The 20,284-nt window shown below is 40.1% G+C and overlaps 1 protein-coding gene and 1 long non-coding RNA gene across 4 annotated transcripts in view; both read left to right on the top strand.

The window, feature by feature from the left end:
• GABPA (GA binding protein transcription factor subunit alpha) overlaps positions 1-10,120 on the top strand; it is a 29,041-nt gene extending 18,921 nt beyond the window's left edge. For all 3 annotated transcript variants that reach the window (XM_082335515.1, XM_082335516.1, XM_082335517.1), the window contains 3 exons: positions 745-885; positions 2,246-2,438; positions 7,415-10,120. In XM_082335515.1, the coding sequence (XP_082191641.1) occupies positions 745-885; positions 2,246-2,438; positions 7,415-7,643 (563 nt within the window). In that variant the 3' untranslated portion in view covers positions 7,644-10,120. The remainder of the gene's footprint in view (positions 1-744; positions 886-2,245; positions 2,439-7,414) is intronic.
• A 1,899-nt stretch (positions 10,121-12,019) lies between these two features.
• Positions 12,020-18,675, top strand: LOC309603700. The gene is made up of 3 exons (XR_014230801.1): positions 12,020-12,067; positions 12,920-12,991; positions 16,298-18,675. It is a non-coding gene; the product is annotated as an uncharacterized lncRNA (long non-coding RNA).
• Positions 18,676-20,284: the final 1,609 nt, after the last annotated feature.

The raw sequence follows: 20,284 nt of genomic DNA, 5'->3' as shown, positions 1-20,284 counted from the left end.
GAGTTGTTTTGGTTTTTTAGGTTATGTATTGCATTAATGAATAGATATATTAAAATGTTACGATTTCAAAAGAAAGCGTTTCCAAAAACTGAAAGGCAGTGTGGAAGAGAGGACTTGCTTGGAAAGCAATACTAGAAAAAATACGTTAAAGTAACTTTCCAGTTATTTGAAACTCATTCTTCCAGCTGAAGCAGTGTCATGAATTATTAAAATGAATCCATTTTCAGAAGACTTGTAAGCAGCTTATATGTTAAATAGGTAGACAGTGTGTTACATCCTGGGTTTGTGTCTAGTTAAAACAACCTAGAATGGGGCATTTGCATCCTTTTAACCATTGCAACAGAAGGGTATTTAATTGCTGTTTGAATAGCAGGTATGCAGCATTGTACAGTGACTACAGAGAAAAGTGCATTAGGGTAGATCATATGGGAACAGCATAAAGATGAAAACAAGGGCATGAGAGGGGTTTTTCTATTGAAACATGTAATAATACACAGTAAACTGAAGCTGATGTTTTATCTGCAATGTGGCATCTCTACTATGAGTCTGAAACCACAATTTCCACTGTAAGAGGTAAAAAGTCTTTAAATTATTTGTAGCATTGTGACTTATGCAGTGTGTCTTTTTAGCAAATGAAAAAAATTAGCTCCTAGATGTTACAATAATACAGGTAATAAATGATATATGCCTATTCCTGTGCCAGCAATTTATAATTGATGTTCTGCAATGTTCTCTGCTTTACAGCTGTGCAGATTATTCCAGCATCTGTACAGCCTGCTACCCCAACCACCATTAAAGTAATAAACAGCAGTGCAAAGGCAGCTAAAGTACAGAGAGCTCCAAGGATCTCTGGGGAAGACAGAAGTTCCCCTGGGAACAGAACAGGTATTGTCTCCATGATTTTTAAATGCAAATGCAGTAAACACTCATTAATTTGAATTACAGTTTTGTAGAACGCCTCTTTGTCACTCTAAATGTGAAGTCCATAGAAGTCCATGTGGTATGAAGCGAACTGTAGCTACAAAATATATCACAAGCCCACGCAGACCTGGCAGGTTGGTTAGCTCACACAGGCACTATGTTAATGTGGTGCCACAGCTTTTGAGTCCTGCAGTAAATGCAGAAAATTGTTTCTCTTCCTATCACTTAACAGTCTGTGCTCTCAAACCACTGCATAGCATTTATTCAAGCTGTTGACTTCTTTCCTCTTTCCATTTGCAGAAAGGGTAGAAAATAAACTGTATGTTGTAGAATCCTAGCCTAGCTACTACTTGCTCTACTTGTACCCCTCCTCCCCCTCCCTGCAATGTGATGACTTTAGAATTTAGCAAGTCTCAGATTTCTTGTTTTGTTAAATGAATGCACCTTCTGGAAAACTGCACACTAAATCTGCAGTTTATTTTTGGAATTACTGTTATTCGTAAGTACTCTTTGATTATTAATAACTCATCCTAATTTATTTATCTTCTTTTCTTGCTGTCATTTTTTCTTTGATTGTCTCCACTGTTGTGAATTTTTTTTGTTAAATCCTTTCCTCTCCTTCCCCTCGAATTTTTATTTGTTTTAAACTCTCCATAGAAGTCTATTATGATGTCATTCAGGATTCTTAGGCCAAGATTTTATTGGCTGACATCGGTAGGGAATACTCTGTGTTTCTCCCTTTAGACATTAGGTCTACTATCTGTATCTCATTGAGAATGTAGGAATTTAACTGCAGGTACTTGAGTTAAAAAAAAATCGTAATGATTGGACTTGAAAGATGTTATACTGTTGTAAGCTGAAGTTTGAGAGGTCTTTTTGTATTTCTAATATTTCATGTTGAAAATTGGAGATTAAACTTTTTTAAAAAAACAACTTCTATTATGTATGTGTGTGTGTGCGCATACCTGAAGAGGAATAAGCAGCTCTTGCTAAATCTGTTCTATTTTAGGGATATGTGTCTAAATGACTATGGGTAGTGTTATGTATTTTTTTTTTTTCCCTAAGTTCTAGGGACAGATCTATGAGAGATCTTGATTGTGTTTTTTCTGTGTTCATCAGTTTCTTTTTTAATAGATTAATACCAACGACTTTGCAGGAAAATGTTTACAAAAGAATAATTAGAAGAAATAAACTAAGTTCAAATTTTCCTTCCATCACATATTCTATGTTGGTCTGCTTTAATATGTTGGTTGAAAATTTTTAGCTATGAGGGGAACATAAAAAGGACTAATTGAAATGGATCTTGTTATTCCTATTTCAACAGGAAACAATGGCCAGATCCAGTTGTGGCAGTTTTTATTAGAACTTCTCACGGACAAAGATGCTCGGGACTGTATTTCTTGGGTTGGTGATGAAGGAGAGTTTAAATTGAATCAACCTGAACTGGTTGCGCAAAAATGGGGACAGCGCAAAAACAAACCCACGATGAACTATGAGAAGCTTAGTCGGGCTTTGAGGTAAGAAACTTTAGGAGCTGATCAGGTATGAAGTGATGTGCTTCCGTGTGGCTACTTTATTTTTAACTATCATAATGCAAGACTTGCAGCTTTTTTAATAAAGGAATAAACAGATCCTCTGAAGCTACTCCTTCGCATCAGATCGTACTAGTCTTAGGGGCAAAATATTTGTTGGGGTTTTTTTTTGGTTTTTTGGTTTTGTTTTTTGTTTTTTGTTTTTTGTTTTTTTTAAGAAGAAGCTAGTACAATAACTTCCTGAAAATATATTTCCTTTTTTCAAAATTATTGAACACTGACATGATAGTTAATTTAGGTAGCTCGCTTTCGGAAATATACTTCTTCCAGATGTTATCTTCAGCATTTATGCTTTCAGTAGTGTGCCAGACAATATTGATTATTGGCGAAAGATACAGAAATATGTGAATACTCTGAATTACTGACTTATTTTTATATTTTTACAGTTTACTTGTTCATGTTCCTCTTGCTCTTATGGGATAAAGCAGATACTTTCCTGTAGTTACATAATCATTGGTAGTTTTCTATATGTAACAATTTTTTCTGTATGTAGCAAAACTTTTTCTAAGTTCAAATATTCATTGATCCATTCAATTGTTCTTATGGTAGGGATGTTAAATTGAAAAATACAGTTGACAGGTAAGTTTCAACAGTTGTGATTCCAACATAGTGAACTTTTATCATCTGAAGAAATGGAAGCGTTTCAGGCTGTCTTCATTCCATCCTGATTTTGTAGTTTGACATTGGTAAAAGGGACTTGTATTATTGAATCACTGTAGGTGATGTGCTTGAGGAGGGGGAAGAATGCAAGTACCTGAATTTTAGTCTTTCTTTCCCTAATTATTTTGGCCTCTGGAATCATTTGAAGATTCATCCACGTTCTCTGAAATCATTAAGATTGAACTGCTGATTTCTTATTCTGATATGGTTAAATATATTTCTCTTGATTAGTTTTCAAGAAAGGTATTTATTACCTAATCCTGCAAATTATTTAAGCAGGTTTAGGCACTCTTTTTATATGAGTGAGGTTGCGTATTAGTTGAAGCCTGAGATCTAAGATTTACTTTTCAGCATTTCCACTTTTGGCTGCATTATTTTTCTTAAAAGGAAGTAAACTAATCTAGCATTGTTTAAAAAAAAAAAAAAAATCAACTTCTGTTTAAAAATACTGCTATGAGAAGTGATAGTGAAGTTACCATATTCTGGCTTTCTTTAGTCTTTTAGGGAGGATTTAAATAAAATCAATATGCATAAGGCTGAATGAGTACTTTCACTGGGGGAGATCGAAGTGTAGAAGACCATGAATGGCATCGAGTCAGTAAAGAATGATTGCTCAATATCTTATTTACATGAACAGGAGGCATCAGAAGAAACTGGCAGACACCAGATACACAGCTTAACTATACCCTTTCATTTCTCTTGTAACTTATTTAGGCATGGCATTGTGGATGCCAGAATTATTTTATGAGTTTGAGAGGAAAGTGGACAAATTAGTGAAAAAGAAATATTTGGATGATATTAGGTGTGGAATCTTCTAGATGTGCCTGAGCCCCAGAGCATTGAAAGCAAGGAAGAGCATCGATATGTGCTTACTCTACTTCCATGCTTTTTCTTAGGCATTCTCTTTTGGTCTGTTAAAGTCTATATCCTGTTCTAGATAGATCTTTAATCTGGTCTTGTAAGGCTGTTCTTGCATTATTTATATATTAAATTAGAACGTTACTTTTTTGGTAGGATCACAGAATCCTTGGGTGGGAAGGGCCTCAGGAGGTCTCTGGTCTAATCTCCTGCGCAAAGCAAGGCCTTTCCAGTAGAGCTGCTCCCCAGCCTGTGTTGTTGCAATACCATTCCCATATTTCCAACCTGTTTTTGTGAACCTCTGCGTTTGTGTACGAAAGGTATATGTGAAAACTTTCTACAATATAAAAATTATGTAAATGATGCTAATGGTTTTTGGGTTTTGTCAACAAACTCCGCAGAAGATCTCAAAGGCAGCTGAAGAACTTCAGAATAATGTTCTTATCACTGGGACATTAAACAGATGTCTGCACAGTAATTTGGATGAATCGCTATTAGAGAAGTTTTGCATTTATATTTTAGTCACAGAATTACAGAAATCACATTCCTCAAAATGTTGCCATTTTGGCAGCTGCATCAATATTGACATGTTTTCTAACACTTGAATGTCTGAAGGGATATTTAATGCCTCTTGCTACTCCCATGAAAAAGACTGTTGCCAAGCTAAAGTTTTATTGAATCTTAATATGTTTTGTTTACTAATGTACTGAAATTAGCATGTCAGTTGTTGGTTAATACAGAAAACGATGTTGATATTATTGAGAAATGTGCTAGGTCTTCTGCCTAGCTGTAGGAAAACCAGGCAGTATAGAAACTAGAGCAGGGTGAAAAACAGAAGAGCAGCTTTTTTTGTTACATACACCTCGGTAAATTTTCTAAAATCAACATCTGTTTAGTTACCCACTAGGAAAGTGAGACTTGAAGAAAAATAATTAATCTCCTGTGTTATTCTGAAACAAAGTTTTCATGTGACTCGGAACATTCCAGTAACTAAGGCTTTGTAAACTTGCATGGGTATTTATTTTTAGTTTCCCATATTTTTTGAATAAGCAAATGCTGTGACCAGAAATGCGTTCAACCTAATATTGAAAAAATCCTCTCAGCACATTGCATCAATTTTAACTTGAGTGTTTCTAGCATGAGATGTGGGAATCTTGCATGCTGTTGGGCCTTTGCATAAATGCGGACTAATTTCTTGTGGTCCTTTTCCTTTCTGATCATATCAGTAATGTGGACTAAATCATTTAAAGAAATTTATTCAGCTTTGTAAAGCATTTTTCTACAGCATTATTTTGAGACAGGCATTATCATACAGGATTGTACAATAAAAGTAAATGCTTGTACAGAGTTAAATAACTTAAAAAAAAAAAAAAAATTTGGCCAGTGGCACTTGACATACGCCATGGCCACATTTTACAAACTCTGGCTTTCTGCAGGTGCTTCGTGTTGACCCAGGTGAGCAGAGCTCCCAGTTCCCCAATTTCTCTATGTCCAGTACCCTGTCACATTCAACATGAATGCCTGCCCAGTGTTCCCACACTCTAAACTATACTGTATTTCACATGCGAGGGATACACCAGGATATCTCTCATCCATCCCCAATTTTGCCCAGTACTGCAAGACTGTACTTCAAAGCTGAACATAAATTACCATCCCACCCTCCAGGCTACAGGGTTCATCTGACCTGTTATAACTGACCCTCATTGCCTCACTAGGAGGCTGAATGTGATGGACACCATACAACAACAGATCCTTCAGCTGGTGTCAAGAAGATTCTTTGGAGGATAAGGCTGGCGTGGAGAAGTGCTGAGTAGCAGTGGAGTAGCGGTTAAGAACAAGCATGATGATGTGGAGAAGAAAGCAGAGAGATGAGGGAGGCACAGGTGTTAGCTTGGGGGGTGGAGTGAGGAGAAGGACTGAAGAGGAAGCTTTTCTATAACTGTATGTCATTCAGGAGAAAGGTGAAGGAGAGCTTTGGCAAACGGACCAAACTTTCTTTACCCACAGAGCAACAGCAAGCTATTTTGACCGTTCTTGTACTCCATAACAGACCTCTGGCTTCGTGCATGATATCAGTAACCAGCAGGCTTGCCAGCATTTTTTCTACATAGCCTATCATCCTGTCACGCTTTGGTCCTGTTGCTTAGACCCTGTCCCTCAAAAGTAAGAAATTAAAAGGCTTTTTTTTCAGAATCTGAGGTGTCTAAAGAAATTTGGTTGGATTCTTAGTAACTTACCTCTTTTCCTCTAGAGGGAAGACTTGGGAGACAGAAGTTAGTCTTTTAATTGACTTAGTTTTTCTGGTGAATGAGAATCATCTTTGCTTTACAAGCATGTAACTCAAAGGATTGACTTATAGACAGTCATGAAATCTGGGCTCATTTGTACTACATTTGGATGACGGTTTTGAGGAAATTAAATTGTGTGATTCTTTGTGTATTTGGTTGGTTGGTTGGTTTTGGTTTTGATGTTTTCCAAGCTTTTTAAGCTCATCAAGTCCAAGTTATGTCCCAGCCACTTAGGTCTTCTTAATGAGAAATGTGACATGCGTTCTGTTAATGCCTGCAGTGAGACAGCATCAGCAACAAAACTGTAGAAGTCTAACTTTTGTTTTATTTTATCATCTAAAGTTTTACAATGGTCTCTGGAATACAGTGGGTCATACAGACTTTGTTATCTTCACTGCATTTCTGCCCAGTCTGATAATTCTTTTGTGACACAAAGTAAAAAGTATTCATAGTTAGAGAAGTCACTTTTAGTTGTAAGTAAAGTCAAAGGATGTAGTTTTGCCAGCACGTGAACTATTTAAAAAAAAAAAAAACAAAAACAAACAAACAAATGCTTTCATAGTTTTACTTCCATCTTTGAAAACAATAGGGAGAGAATGGCTGCTTTAGTATCGTAGAAACTACAATGCTAATTTTCACACTGTTTCCAACATGATTTTTTTTCCTCAGAAAAGCAGAGACAAGAGTAAAGAAAGCAAAGGACAATAATGAGGGGGGAGACAACATTTTCTTATTAAGGCAAAGCACTATATAAAACTTATTCCCCCCCCCGGCTGTTTCTAAACTGCTCCAAGACCTTCATTTCTGAACTGGTGCTTCCAACTGCCTAAAAATAATTACTATGTTTTGTTTCTCCTTAACGTATCAAGGCGCGGGGACAATTTTCAATCCTCTTCCCTTTTCTCATACAAGAAAATGCCTAAACAGTATCTTGGTATATGCAATTATATGAGAATCTTGATGAGAAAAAGATTCATATTTTGGCCTCCAAGTGACCTTAAGTAAATAACCGATGCATAGAGAAATTACAGATGCTGAAAATTTACATTGATTTTTTTTCTTTTTTTTTCTTTTTTTTTTTTTTTCTTTTTACAGGTATTACTATGATGGAGACATGATCTGCAAAGTGCAAGGCAAGAGGTTTGTGTACAAATTTGTCTGCGACTTGAAAACTCTCATTGGATACAGCGCAGCAGAGTTGAATCGGTTGGTCACAGAATGTGAGCAGAAGAAACTAGCCAAGATGCAGCTCCATGGCATTGCACAGCCAGTTACAGCAGTGGCACTCGCTACAGCATCCCTGCAAACAGAGAAAGATAATTAAGCACTAGGACCTGAAAGTGGGAGCCTGAGGCCTCTCCTATATATATCAGAGCAGTTGCTGCTCTTACCTTTATCAGAATTGGAAACTTCTTTTGTTTCTTGACAGTACAATATAGAGCATGATTTTCTATAAAGAACTGGGACTCGCATAAATTTGGATCTTTTAACAGCATATATTTCAATATAAGTTAAGGGATCACCACAACTTCTGCAGCTTTGAGTCAGGGTCTCTATGGTATGCAATCTGAAATTGGTGAGAAAGGTTGAACTGGTCAGCGCTCTGTGCCCAGAGCCGTACAAAGTAATTTTTGCAAGGCTTTTAACAAAAATGAAGTACCTACAGCAAGCAGGCTGATCAGTTGTCTGAACTCAGTCCTTTCCAGTCTTTTGTTCTCTGCTGAACTACCAAATGGCATTTGATGCTTTCAAAGTTAAATATGTTCATTATCCTCATTTAATCAAGCAGAGCCGAAAGACACATTAAACATTACAAAGCATCAGGTTCTTAAAATAGCTTCTGTGTTTATAAGCAAAGGAAACTAAGACTAGACTGAACTGAAGATCAGTGCTGACAAAGGAGATCCAGGTTTAGCTCTGGCTTAGGTGAAAAGCCAATTATGAGTATTTCATTGTAATATGTAGATAATATGCATATATGAGGGCAAGTACTTACCTGTTTCGAAAGACATTGTTAACGCTAGCCACTTAGCAAAAAGCGAAGACAAACTTCTTCCCCCGCTACCACCCCCCATTAGGTGATTTGAAAACTTGAAAAAAATAGCCCTCACCCAAAGAGTAGTTTGTTTTGGTGGGGGTTTTTAATGCTCTGTTCTGCCAGGTGCTTATACCTGCACGGTAGTCAACCTTATAACTGAAGACTTAAGTTAATCACAGTCAGTAGTCCCTGTTTAGAAACAAAATGCAAGTTGAAAATAGTTTTACAGAGAACTGAAGTTTGATTTCCCAATTATTGTACAGTCTGACATATATTAAAATACAAAGATGTATTTTTTTATTTAAAATTAATTTCTCTTTGAACTTCAAGGGATGTTTTTGAAGCTTCATAAGCCAAATGCATGCTCCAGAGCTGGGTGCAATTTGAAGTCTGGATGATGAATAGAAGTAGCTGGAATGTATCCTGAATTCTGAGCTATGGAGAGTGCTTCATGCAAACTTATACTTGCAGTAAAAAGTAGGCTGCAACTTTTGAGCTTCTGTACTGATGCCTATTAGACTATTTCTTTTGATGGCTGAAAATGGTGCAATTTTGGGTTTGCTTTTGCCCCTTCATGTTATTAAACAGTATAAATATTATGTCACCATGCATATTTTCCAAATTTTTACGGGTGAAACCCCCTCTGGTAACACTTCACAATTAAAATGCAAGTGTGTAAGGGAAAACCTTTTATTCTGTGAGGGATCGAGCTACTCTTAAACCTTAAATCAAAAGTGCTTGTGCAGTGAGGTTCTAAACATAAAATGTATTTATACTGAGTAGCGAGAGCACCGGACTGTTGCTCTTGATCTGAAAAGGAGTGGCCTTACTTGCAGGCAGAGGGCAAAGAACACTGAAGACTCATCTTTATTTTAAAGATGCATTGAGGGCAAAGCTTTTTGTTTATAGCTGGATGTTCATCTGCAGATAGTTTTTGCTTAACTAGAAATCTTGCGTGTGGTTCTAGCCTACTTTTTTCAACATCACCGTGATTATAATTTTTTTTTTTTTTGCCAGATTCTTTCAGTAACTCTTAATATCGTTTTCATTCTTGAGCTCTTAAAGCACTCCATCTACTGGGCATGCTGTTTTTATTTGTTTTTTTAAAAAAACCTGAAGCCCTGAGCAAAATATGTAAATGCATCTGTCACGAGAGGTCGACCATCAATCCATATATTAGTGTTACAGTAGTCTGGTTCCAGCCGTTGGCAAGTGTTTGAGGTGACTTATGCAAATAGATGCAGGTTTGCTTGCTAAAGATAAGATGAAGCTGATAGTTCAGTGGCAGCCACTGTGCACTGCGCCATTACTAAACAGAAGTCCAATACAAGTCACTAGTTTTATTTAGCAGAGTTCATGAGAGGCCTTTTTATTTAAAATACAGTATAAAAAGAAGAGAAGCTTAAAATACCGGCTTTCTAGATCACACTGGACTGTGGGAGGATAAACTAACAGCAAAATTGAAATGTAGTATCAATACTTGATCCTCCTGAATGTTCTTGTTACATGATAAGCCCTCTAGGGGAAACTTCTGATACCACACTTTCTTTGTAAATACCTCCGATGATTATTTTGCAGCTTTTCAGTAGGTATGATAGTCCTTTGGGTTCTTTGTTGTGGGATCATCTGCTTTTCCGCTGTGTTCTAATTAGTAAAGAAGGAATCTTTCAAACAGTATAAAATCACTGTCACATTTGCTGTAGCTGAGGGAGAAATCTGTGACTAACTTGATGTCTTCAATAAAATAAAAGATGTAGAATATATTGTCAAAGGTTGTTCTGTTGCTGCCAGAAGGAGAACATAGAAAGAATATTCCCAATTTTTTGTAAAACGGAAGGTTTTTTGCATACTTTTTACTCTTTAAATAAAGACACTTATACTCTGCTAATAATTATGTATTTCTTTTGTGTTTTGCATTTTTTTGGTAATTTTACATGAAACAATTATTTTCTATTTTTACTCTTGATAAAATATTTGTGCATAAAATGTCAATATAGTAAAATAAAAATGTTATACAGCTAATGCCTGTTGACTTCTTAATTTTTCAGAAATTCAGTTGCAATGTCATTCAGGTGCAGCTGGTTTAAAGATGAATACATGCACTTTATTCTCATTCCTCTTAAGATCACAAGCTCGTTACAGGAAGAAGGCAGACTGTCTTCTTTTTCTGAAGATGCATCCTCTTTGGTTCAATACTTGGCTACGTGTTTCTACTTTTAAACTGGAACTCGGTGTCCTTCATTACTTTAACAGCTTTCGTTAACATCTTAATTGTAAGTCTCAAAACAGTGCTTTGATAAAAATAATGAAGGAAACTTAACAGTAGGACAAAATGGAGCCCTGTAAAATAGTTTTGTGCCTTTAGGAGTGTTTAAATTGGAAAGGTTCATGTTGATCTGTAATCTTTGGACATCGTTTCATTCTTGCAATAGCCCTGCTTACTTCATGTGGCCTGCTAACTCAATTGTTAGTACTGTCCTTGTTAAAAAGAAGATAAAATTCTGATTATACTGTTACTATCTTATTTTTAAATCGTGTCTCGATAGAAATATTCTCACTGTACCTCTGAGCTCCTCCATCTGGACTGCCGAATTCAAGACTGAAATATTTTGTCATCTTTAAACCTACCGGATCACTTGATTTCAAAATGTTTATGTTTAGCTCGGCAGCAAGAGCATGTAATGGACTGAAAATAATTTTTCAGAACATTTCAATAATTTGTTGGCCTCCTTTTAAAGTACACTTACAGGTGTTCTGTATCTTACTAATTGAGGACCTTTTCTTTGTGTTTATAGTTATTGGTACCTTTATGCCAGTGAGTTTGTTCTGGGATTCCCATTCTCAGACTGAAATTTTTATTGGAACAATATAGGGAATTACAAACTAACAGTTTGCAGTTATCAGTCTTGGGCAAAATAAGCTGACGTGGGGCTCCATTGCCTCACAGTGAAAGAAGGATGATATGAGGTCCATTGACATAGGTTTATGGGAAGTTTTCTTTTTTTGTTTTTAAAGCAGCATGATACGAGATGCATTCGCACAGGTCTACAGGGAATATTTTTACTGACTAAACTGGTGGCGGTTGTTTTTCAAGATATTCTTAAAGGTTGTGGTTTTGATATAGCTATATCAATCAGGACTTCTACAATATATTTGGGTTGATACTATAATTTTTTTCTTTTGGAAAAGTAATTCTTAATATGGATGATGCTAAACAGATTACTTAATAATTAAAGGAGAGGAATGATTGACTGGTTTTGAGAGTTGTAACGTGGGACCCAATACATTAGACATATTATGACTGAATTACATTTTGCATCATCATTTCAGGATCAGAGCCCACAGCATCTAATCAAGCACGAAACTGAAATTTTATCATCTTGTAATTTTAGAGTATTGACATCCTAGCCATTAATAGTTTGAAACTAATGTTAAAAAATGCTGAGGAGGGAGAAACAAATATTGAGTGTCTGCCTTTAATTAAAATTGTTCTTTACTTGTGGAACTGGTCTGGAAATCGAAATTAAATGGTGCTAATGGCAGTGGTATCAGAAGAGGTATCTGTAACCCACGAAACGGTTCTCATTTGCTTGAAGAACCGGGGGAATCGGTTGTTGTGTTTGTGGTTCGTGACACACAACATCCAACTTGGGTCTTTTTGCAGGCGGTGTCACCGGGACTGGCTATGGTGGGAAAGAACGAACCCAAAGGTAATCAGTCATCGGTCATAGTTGTAAGCCACTCTACTTACTTATGCAGTTACTTAATAAAAATAAAGGCAGTTTAAAAGAGGAGATAACTCTGTGTCAGAAACAGCTGAAATCCTCCCGCAAATAATTGTCTCGTTACTAGAAAGCTGAAACTACCTGCAGTGCACTGGTTTTTAATTGCCCAACAGTTCTTGACTTACAAAACAACTGCTGGACCGCAGATAGTACTCAAATTTCAGTTTGTTCTTCATAGTCCTTTTCAGGTTGCTGGCATTGAAATGATTGTTCAGAAACAGCAGGAACGGTGCTTGTTTATTTTAGCACAGCTTTGGTGAGTGTGAAAACTTGGGGCAACATTTGATTTTGTCCGTTGAATTGCTTCAGGTATTTGCTACTAATGATCTAAATGAGCTGGGAGTCTTTCGTATTACAAAACCCCACTGTCCATAACAAGATCTGATATCTTAAGACACGTTTTTTTTCTTGCCTTTACAACCTGCCTTGTAACCTAAATGGAAGAAATTAGCACTTAGGAGCCGTATTTCTAGTCTTATGTGGGCTATGTGTCAGAAGTCACCAATCGAAGTAGAATACCTCCATCTCAGTAGACAAAGCAAATTATATAAATTATATCTATTGTAATAGAATATGTAATATATATAAATTATTGATCATAATTGAAGCAAGCATGGATGGCACTAAATAAACTGTTTCTTAGAAATTAGAAGATTTGTTGTTTATTTGAAATTCCTCCCACTTAGGGAAAGGTATTTTGGGATGAAAAAATGTTAGTTAGCCATTTCCCCCTTCACCCCAGTAAGCTAAGCTTTTTCCAATATTCTCATTTTCAAGGACTCTGCAGGAACTGCTTCACAGGAACTGGGTTTGCAAAAAGCTTCAGCTGCAGAAGACAATGAGAAACCGGTATGTTTAAAAAAAAAATCTTGTAAGAGTGAAAGCTGCAAACAGTGTGCATGGAAAAAATGAGTCTGGAAGAGAGAGAATGCAAGAGAGGAGATTTAATGAGATTAACTAGGGAGAAAGACACCCGCAGGGTGCAGTTCTTTAAGCTTCAGGGTTAGGACAGAAAAGAGATTATTTTTTTTTTCCCCATTAAAGCAATGTTTTAGTCCAGAAACTCAAAGCGGCATTATTCCCCAAATGAAGCACGCTCCCTGCCTCCTAAGGCACGCCAGCGTCTTGGGCTTCACAGAAACTGCCCCACGCAGGAATCCCTAATACCCACCTCGGGACTTCGATTTCCCAACTGAGATCAGCGAAGGGAGCTTAGAGACAGTCGGTGAGGATGCAAAACTCGCTGTGTAACTGGAATCTCTCCTGGCTCTCGTCCACCAAAAAGAGCTGAGGGAGGCAGAACTGATGGGGTAGCAGTTTGGCTAACAACCGTAAATTAATAAGATGACCTGAACTGTACCCAACAAGGAACCAGAAGCTGTAACAGGAGCTTGAACTTGTCCTCAGGAATAATTCACCAGGCCTAAAGTGAGCTCTATGAGAATGAAGAGGAAAAAAATTCAGCTGAAGAGTACTTCTAGTGTAGAGGGTTTTTTACGGAGAAGAGTCTTTCCTGCTCTACCAACTTTTCAGCCCATGGGCCAGTTACATCTAAGGAGTTACAAGCAACAAATGTTCAGGAGTTCTGTGAAACTGAAGGGCTGAGAAAGTGCAATCATGCTCAAATTGGTGTGCCTGGGCAGGAAAATAAAGAATAATTCAGCCTTTTTGCAAACAACAGTACTCTTTTGTGGACTGGTCACTTGCTGAATTTTGCTCAGCTGGAGAAGCGGGAAAAAACAGGAGAGAGCTGCAATTGATGGGCACGCGTGTGTTGGGATGGAAAGGACTCTTATTTTGGAAAACAGGTTTCAACAGTTTTTCATTAGTTTCATCGTTGCTCCTGAAATAGTCTGTCAAAAGGAGGACAGCTCTTCGAGGATGGCCGGTAACCAGCTAGAGCGCAGTACCATACCGATAGCTGATTTATGACGCTAAACTGAAAATAGCAATATTAATTTCTGAAAACAGTTGTAAAAAGCTTATAAAACAAGACAGCTAGCAACAGAGAGGAGTTTTTCCCTGGACTAGAAGGTGAGCTAGACCAGGCTGGAAGGTTCAAAGAGGACAGACGGCCTTGGCCTGGGCCCTCTGCCAGGGGAATCGAAGGGACGGGAGTACAACTGGCTTGCGTTGAGGGACTGAACGTGTCCTCACAGAGAAGTGCTGGGGGGGGGGGGGGTCCCCTAGCTTTGCTGGGCCAGATAGTATCGGGCCCTTTGGACTTCACTGTCTGGTAGACAAAGCTGAAACAGAGGAGTGCTTTTATTTTTTTCTTTTTAAGACATACCTGGCTGAAGAGAACAAACTGAGGGAAGAATAAAAACTTCTTCCTTAGAGGTGCAAAGCTGCTCAGAAATGTCAACTGTGAGGCTGGATGTGTTCTTTAATAGACTGAATATAAATGCAGGTAGAGCATTGGTGTTGGCTGAAGGTGCAGGGAAGCCAGAGGGGAGGGAAACAGAGCCATCACTGAAAAACAAAAATACAGGGAAGCAAAGAAACTCCTGACTCAGCCGCAGCAGCTCTGAGAAAAACGCAGCGAGAGCCATTGCTGCTGCTTGCTGGCTGGGAGCAGCCCAGTACTGTACGCCAAGGGACTCTCTCCTGTTGGCTCCATATCTCAGAGAGCCTCTGTAACTAAACCAGATGGTATTAGGGTAGTTCTTGATTATATCCTCGCTAGCTGCTGACCAAAGCAACCGACACTGATTATCCCCTTGGGTCAGGAAGAGTAAACAGATAAACACAGTTTTTCCTCTTTCATTTTCAACAGTGTACACCTAGAAACATGTCTTCTCTCGTTATCTGGGTTTCAGTGAAGGGTTTTGAAAAACCTGCTCTGATTAAACTTTGGGCATCCTATGCAGAATTATTTTCAGTATTGGCTAACAGATATGCCTGGTGAGCGGTGATCCTGGGGAGCAGACAGCTTCCAACAGACTGTTATATTACAGTGTGTCATGGTTTAACCCCAGCCGGCAACTGAGCACCACACAGCCGCTCACTCACTCCACCCCGGTGGGACGGGGGGGAGAAGCAGAACAGTAAAGGTGAGAAAAGTCATGGGTTGAGATAAAGACAGTTTAACAGGGAAAGCAAAAGCCATGCATGCAAGCAAAGCAAAATAAGGAATTCGTTCCCTACTTCCCAGCGGCAGGCAGGTGTTCAGCCATCCCCAGGAAAGCAGGGCTCCATCACGCGTAACGGTTACTTGGGAAGACAAATGCCATCATGCCAAACGTCCCCCCTTCCTTCTTCTTCCCCCAGCTTTATATGCTGAGCATGACGTCTTATGGTATGGAATAGCCCCTTGGTCAGTTGGGGTCAGCTGTCCCAGCCGTGTCCCCTCCCAACTTCTTGTGCACCCCCAGCCATCTCACTGGTGGGGTGGTGTGAGAAGCAGAAAAGGCCTTGACTCTGTGTAAGCACTGCTCAGCAGTAACTAAAACATCCTTTTATTATCAACACTGTGTCCCGCACAGATCCAAAACATAGCCCCATACTAGCTACTGTGAAGACAATTACCTCTACCCCAGCCAAAACCAACGCATTTTCCACCCCTTATATCATACCATTTATGTCATGCTCAGGTCCCACACTATCCCATACATCCTCATTAACCACCACCCCTCTTCCCATCCTTTGATATAATATGCAGATATCATTCCCTTAGTCTATGGACCACCCCTGTAAAATGTCCACAAAATGCCCACTGCGTTCATTTAGCCCATGACTTTGGGCTCCATCTGTGATGGTGGTCACTCAGGACAGGAGAGGTGGTGTGTTGCGTGGAGCTACTGGGCACCAAAGCCAGCTCAGGTCAGGTCACTGCTGCACCATTCTCCTCCATTGGTCCAGATGGTTCCTGCTATAGTAATTCCCGTAACATGCAACTCAAATCCCGGGTTACAACAATTTAAAGGTATTTCCATTACAATCTCCACCCCGGCCCCTTTGGGCCAGACCATAGGGTTTAACATTGCAATGACTCCTCCCCTTGCCCCTGCTCTGGCTTGGACTCATCCACAGACTGCAGTCCCCTAGGGGTGTATTGTGACTGTAGAGGTCCTCTTGCTACAGAGAAGCATGCTGTAACGCTTTACACTTTTCCACTGCTTGAGCTACTGATCACAATTTCCTTTCAACCAGCAGCAAAATTAACGTTTGGCCAGATGCTGTTCGCCGCAGAGAAATTCACAAGCTTCATACCAACTCAACCTGACTTTCGTAAGTCATTTTGGAATTACTGCAGCTATTTACTCCAGTAAGTGCTTTGCTCCTTCCCTTTCTTTATATCACCTTGGAAGCTCTTCGATGAAATGGAAGAACTAAAGGCAAAAATACTCCTTTTTCCTGACAGGGAGCGTGCTAGCTCAGCACCTGTCTTTTTACCAAAGGGCATTGGTGCCAAAACAAGTCCAGGAGTGATGTTCTCCAGGGAAGCTCAGCTTTTTCCCCTCTCCCAAAAGACGTGCAGTGTGCAGACTGGTTTTCATGGAATATTTCCATTGTCTCTTAAATTAGCTTGTGTCTAGAAAGCGTTTTTTTCCTGTGACCTTCAAGGCAATCAGTTTTCTATAGGAAAAAGGGGCAACTTCCCTTACTTGCTTACCTTAGGCAGTGAAAAATGCCTGTCACTTGCTGGAACTACAAACCTTTGGTCACTAAACAAAAATCCTAATCAGAAGCCCTGCTGTCAAGGTTGTGGTGGTTCAGCAAATCAGTAATAGATTTGAGAGTAGCAAACATCATAGGTGTTACTAAGAGGTCATACAGCTTCTTTTCCCAAAAGACGAGCTCAGCTGCACCTATGGCGATTTTTGGCTGAAAAAATTCCGTAAACATTAGTCTCCTGCCCCGAGAAAAAGAAAACTTTTTTCAATGCTGACCTGAGTCTCTGAGGATTTCTTTACCTATCTTCCTCTTTGAGAAGGATTTCTCCAACTTCACCTATCACATATTCAGAAATAAAGTATGCCTGCTTTCTTGCCAAAGAAAAAATCTTGATATATTTCCTGTTCATCTGTGTATGCCAGAATTGTCCAAGGTACTTTATTTCACAGCAATTGTTGATATCTTTCAGAAAGAAATATAGGCCTGATTTATGCCCAGACCATATGAAACACATTAGGTTCTTGCGTAGTACTATGTGTTGCCAGAAGCAGAAATTATTATAAACATGTGTTGAATCACTTAGCATTGTGTTGCAACTGCCTTGCCTTTTAATGAGAAGCCTGTAGTCTTAATATAACATTAAAATACAATTACTACCACCAGAAGGACTGAAAAAAAAAAAATCCTATCAAGCAGCCAGCCCTTCAGTATGATCATTGCCACCTCCAGCCCCCACGGGAGCTGATGCTGTAGCTTCATTCCTCCGTGACTGAAAGAGAAAACCCCACTGTGCTCAACTCTGTCCTTCGACGAGGCTGGCTGCACTGTCGCGCTCCGGTTTTCTCTTGCTCATTTCATGTATGAAGAATTTACAGTTAAAATGAATAATTAAAGTACAACTTCATTTGGTATTAATCTGGGTAATGCTCTTGAAGAGGGGGGTCATATTGGTTGCTTTCAGATTATGGAAAGTTATAATTTGCCTGGGATTTTTGGATTTCAGAAGAACTGAGGTGTTCTTCTGTGCAGCGTGGGGGGAACTTGCTTTTGGGTGGAAAGAAACTTCTTTAAAATGAAGTTCTGCTCCAGTACCAGCTTCTCCCAGCTGATGTCACTCTGGCAATGAATTCAAGCACACCAGACAGAAAAGCAGCACTCTCTATAAAATCTAATGATGCTCCTGAACCGAGGGGACACTCATCCTGGGGGCGTAGGAAGGAGATGTATTAACACATACGGCGGAGCTGAAGGCTCAGCGTGGGCACCAGCTCGGCTGCTGCTGCAGCTTGGCCAGCAGAAACGGCGCGGTGACGGGACCACTGACCACGGCCACCTGCCGCCCTTGGGGCTCTGCCCTCGCTGGCCCCCTGGCTCGCGGTGCCACGCGGCAGCGGCCTCTGCTGCAGCCTGGCCTCCACCGCTGCGGGGCTGGGGCTGGGTGGAGGCCATCGCCCGGCAGCCTGGTTGTAGCCCGCGGCCTCTCTGCAGGAAACAGGAGGGGCGGCCTGTGATTGCTACGGGTATTTGGCAGCTCGGCAGGAGAAGTTTCTTCTTGTCCAGATCTCAGTAGAGTCATCAGGCATTTGTATCCCAAGTACACCAGTGCCAGCCAAGAAACACGTGAATAATACTGTCAAGGGTGTGGAGAATATTAAATCCAGAAAAGAGGTAATAGTGAATATGCTCCAAGGCTTTGCATGTAACTTGGTTGTATTTCACATCAGAACAAAGACTGGAAAAATCTAAGAAGATAATGTGTAAATGCAGAAAGGAGCATAAAAAAAACTGGAAAGCAAGTGAAAAAGATTGATAAAGTCAAAAGCAAGGAAGTAACTAAAAATGGTTAGGCTTAGCAAGTGAGACGTGTAACGTAACACAAGATTACCAAGTAATGGCAAGTAGCAGGATGTTGAAAAGGGGGGAAAAAAATTAATCTTCTATAATTGTTGTCAAAACTCCCTGTTATGTTACCAAAATAAGACCATGACACATGGCAAAGTTCCCTGTTGAAGACAGCCTCTTTTTTTTTTTCCTGTGAGAAAGAGGTTTGTGTTGGTTAATTACTTCACTGGGTGTCTACAAAGCACCAAGGAGGCGGGGACCACGGTGACGAAGCACTCTCAGGGCCCCTGCTCTGAATTTTCAGGGAGCCTGGCACCCTGCTCTGAATTTGCAGGGAGCCTGGCACGACTGCACTGAAGAGCATGAACCACTCACTTCCCCGTATTGGATTTTTTTTTTTTTAATGCTGCTTCAGAGCATTTTGTCACGAAGTCCAGCAGAGAGCTTCCCATTTGCTGCTGCTGCACCTTCGCCTTTCTGAAGCTGCCTGGTTGGGTTGCACCTCCCTGGGGGGATGCACGTCCCTCCTCCTCCTCCCCACCACCACCTGCAGCTGCTGGCTGTGGGCAAACAGCTTTTGCCTTCCTCACTGCAGGCAAGACATGTCTTCTGGGGCAGCAGGTAGTGGATGCAATGAATCAGCTGAAAATGGTTATTTTCAACCCAGGCTTTTTCCAAGTATATGAAAATTACTCCTGTCCTTTCTAAACAAGCACTTTGGTTGTCTGCTGTGACGCACCCCGGAGATGGTTTGTCATGGTTTCTGAGCTTCGAGCTGAATTAGAGTGAGGATGGCTAGCTGAAGTAAGATTAAAATCCCAACACTTCTCTCGTCCCTAGGGGGAAAGTGTCAGGCGGTAGCATTCATACCAGCAAAACCACTGCAGACAGAGTCCCTCTCTTCACATGTGATACGGTGGTGCATCAACAACACTCTCCTCTCGATGATATTGATTTCTTCTCTGACATTTTCAGTGGTGTGCTTGAAGCACTTCAACTGAAGTAACGCAGAGGAAAAAAAAAAAGATGTGAGGCCATAGGGTCTATGTGCCTGCTGTGTTACAAAACTCTGCTCCGATGCGTTTGCTGGAGAGGCACTCAGATTTCCCTGTGACAGGGGGTGTGGCTGCAACTTTCTCTCTGCTAACCTTGGGTTGTTCTCTCAGTCTCCTGCTGGGAAAATCCTGGGTGTATGTGCCTGACAAGATGGATGGAGGGTATATGTTCTCTTATGTGCATGTACAAATTATAGGGAAATTAACAGAAGATTGCAGTATCAATAATTTGAATTAAAAAATTAGAATGTCATCTTTAAAATTCCTACTCACTTGTGCTTAATTCCAGCTTCCTAATGAGCTGTTTCTAAAGATTTATGATTTTTTTACCTCTGGCTTCAAAAGCAGGGCCTTTTTTATTAAAAAATCATTTCCGTTATGCCGTCGCACAACTTGGTGGTTTAGCGCCAAGGCTGGGAAGCAGGGGGGTTACTCTGGGGCTGCAGCTCGCAGCGCAGAAAAGAGGCCCTGGCCCGGTGGCCAGCCGCTCCGCTGGCTGCACCTCTTCTCCTGAGCGGGGCGAAGCCCTTGCAAAGCGCGTGGGCGCAGCCCTTCAGCCTCCAGCAGCCTTTTTGGGGAGGTGGGTGCTGAGGCGGAACCACTGCCGACTCCCTGCTCTGCCCTTTTG

Source organism: Platalea leucorodia (assembly GCF_965183815.1).
Source record: "Platalea leucorodia genome assembly, chromosome: 2".
NCBI classification, from domain to species: Eukaryota; Metazoa; Chordata; class Aves; order Pelecaniformes; family Threskiornithidae; genus Platalea; species Platalea leucorodia.
This window is presented reverse-complemented; position numbering and strand designations above follow the sequence as displayed.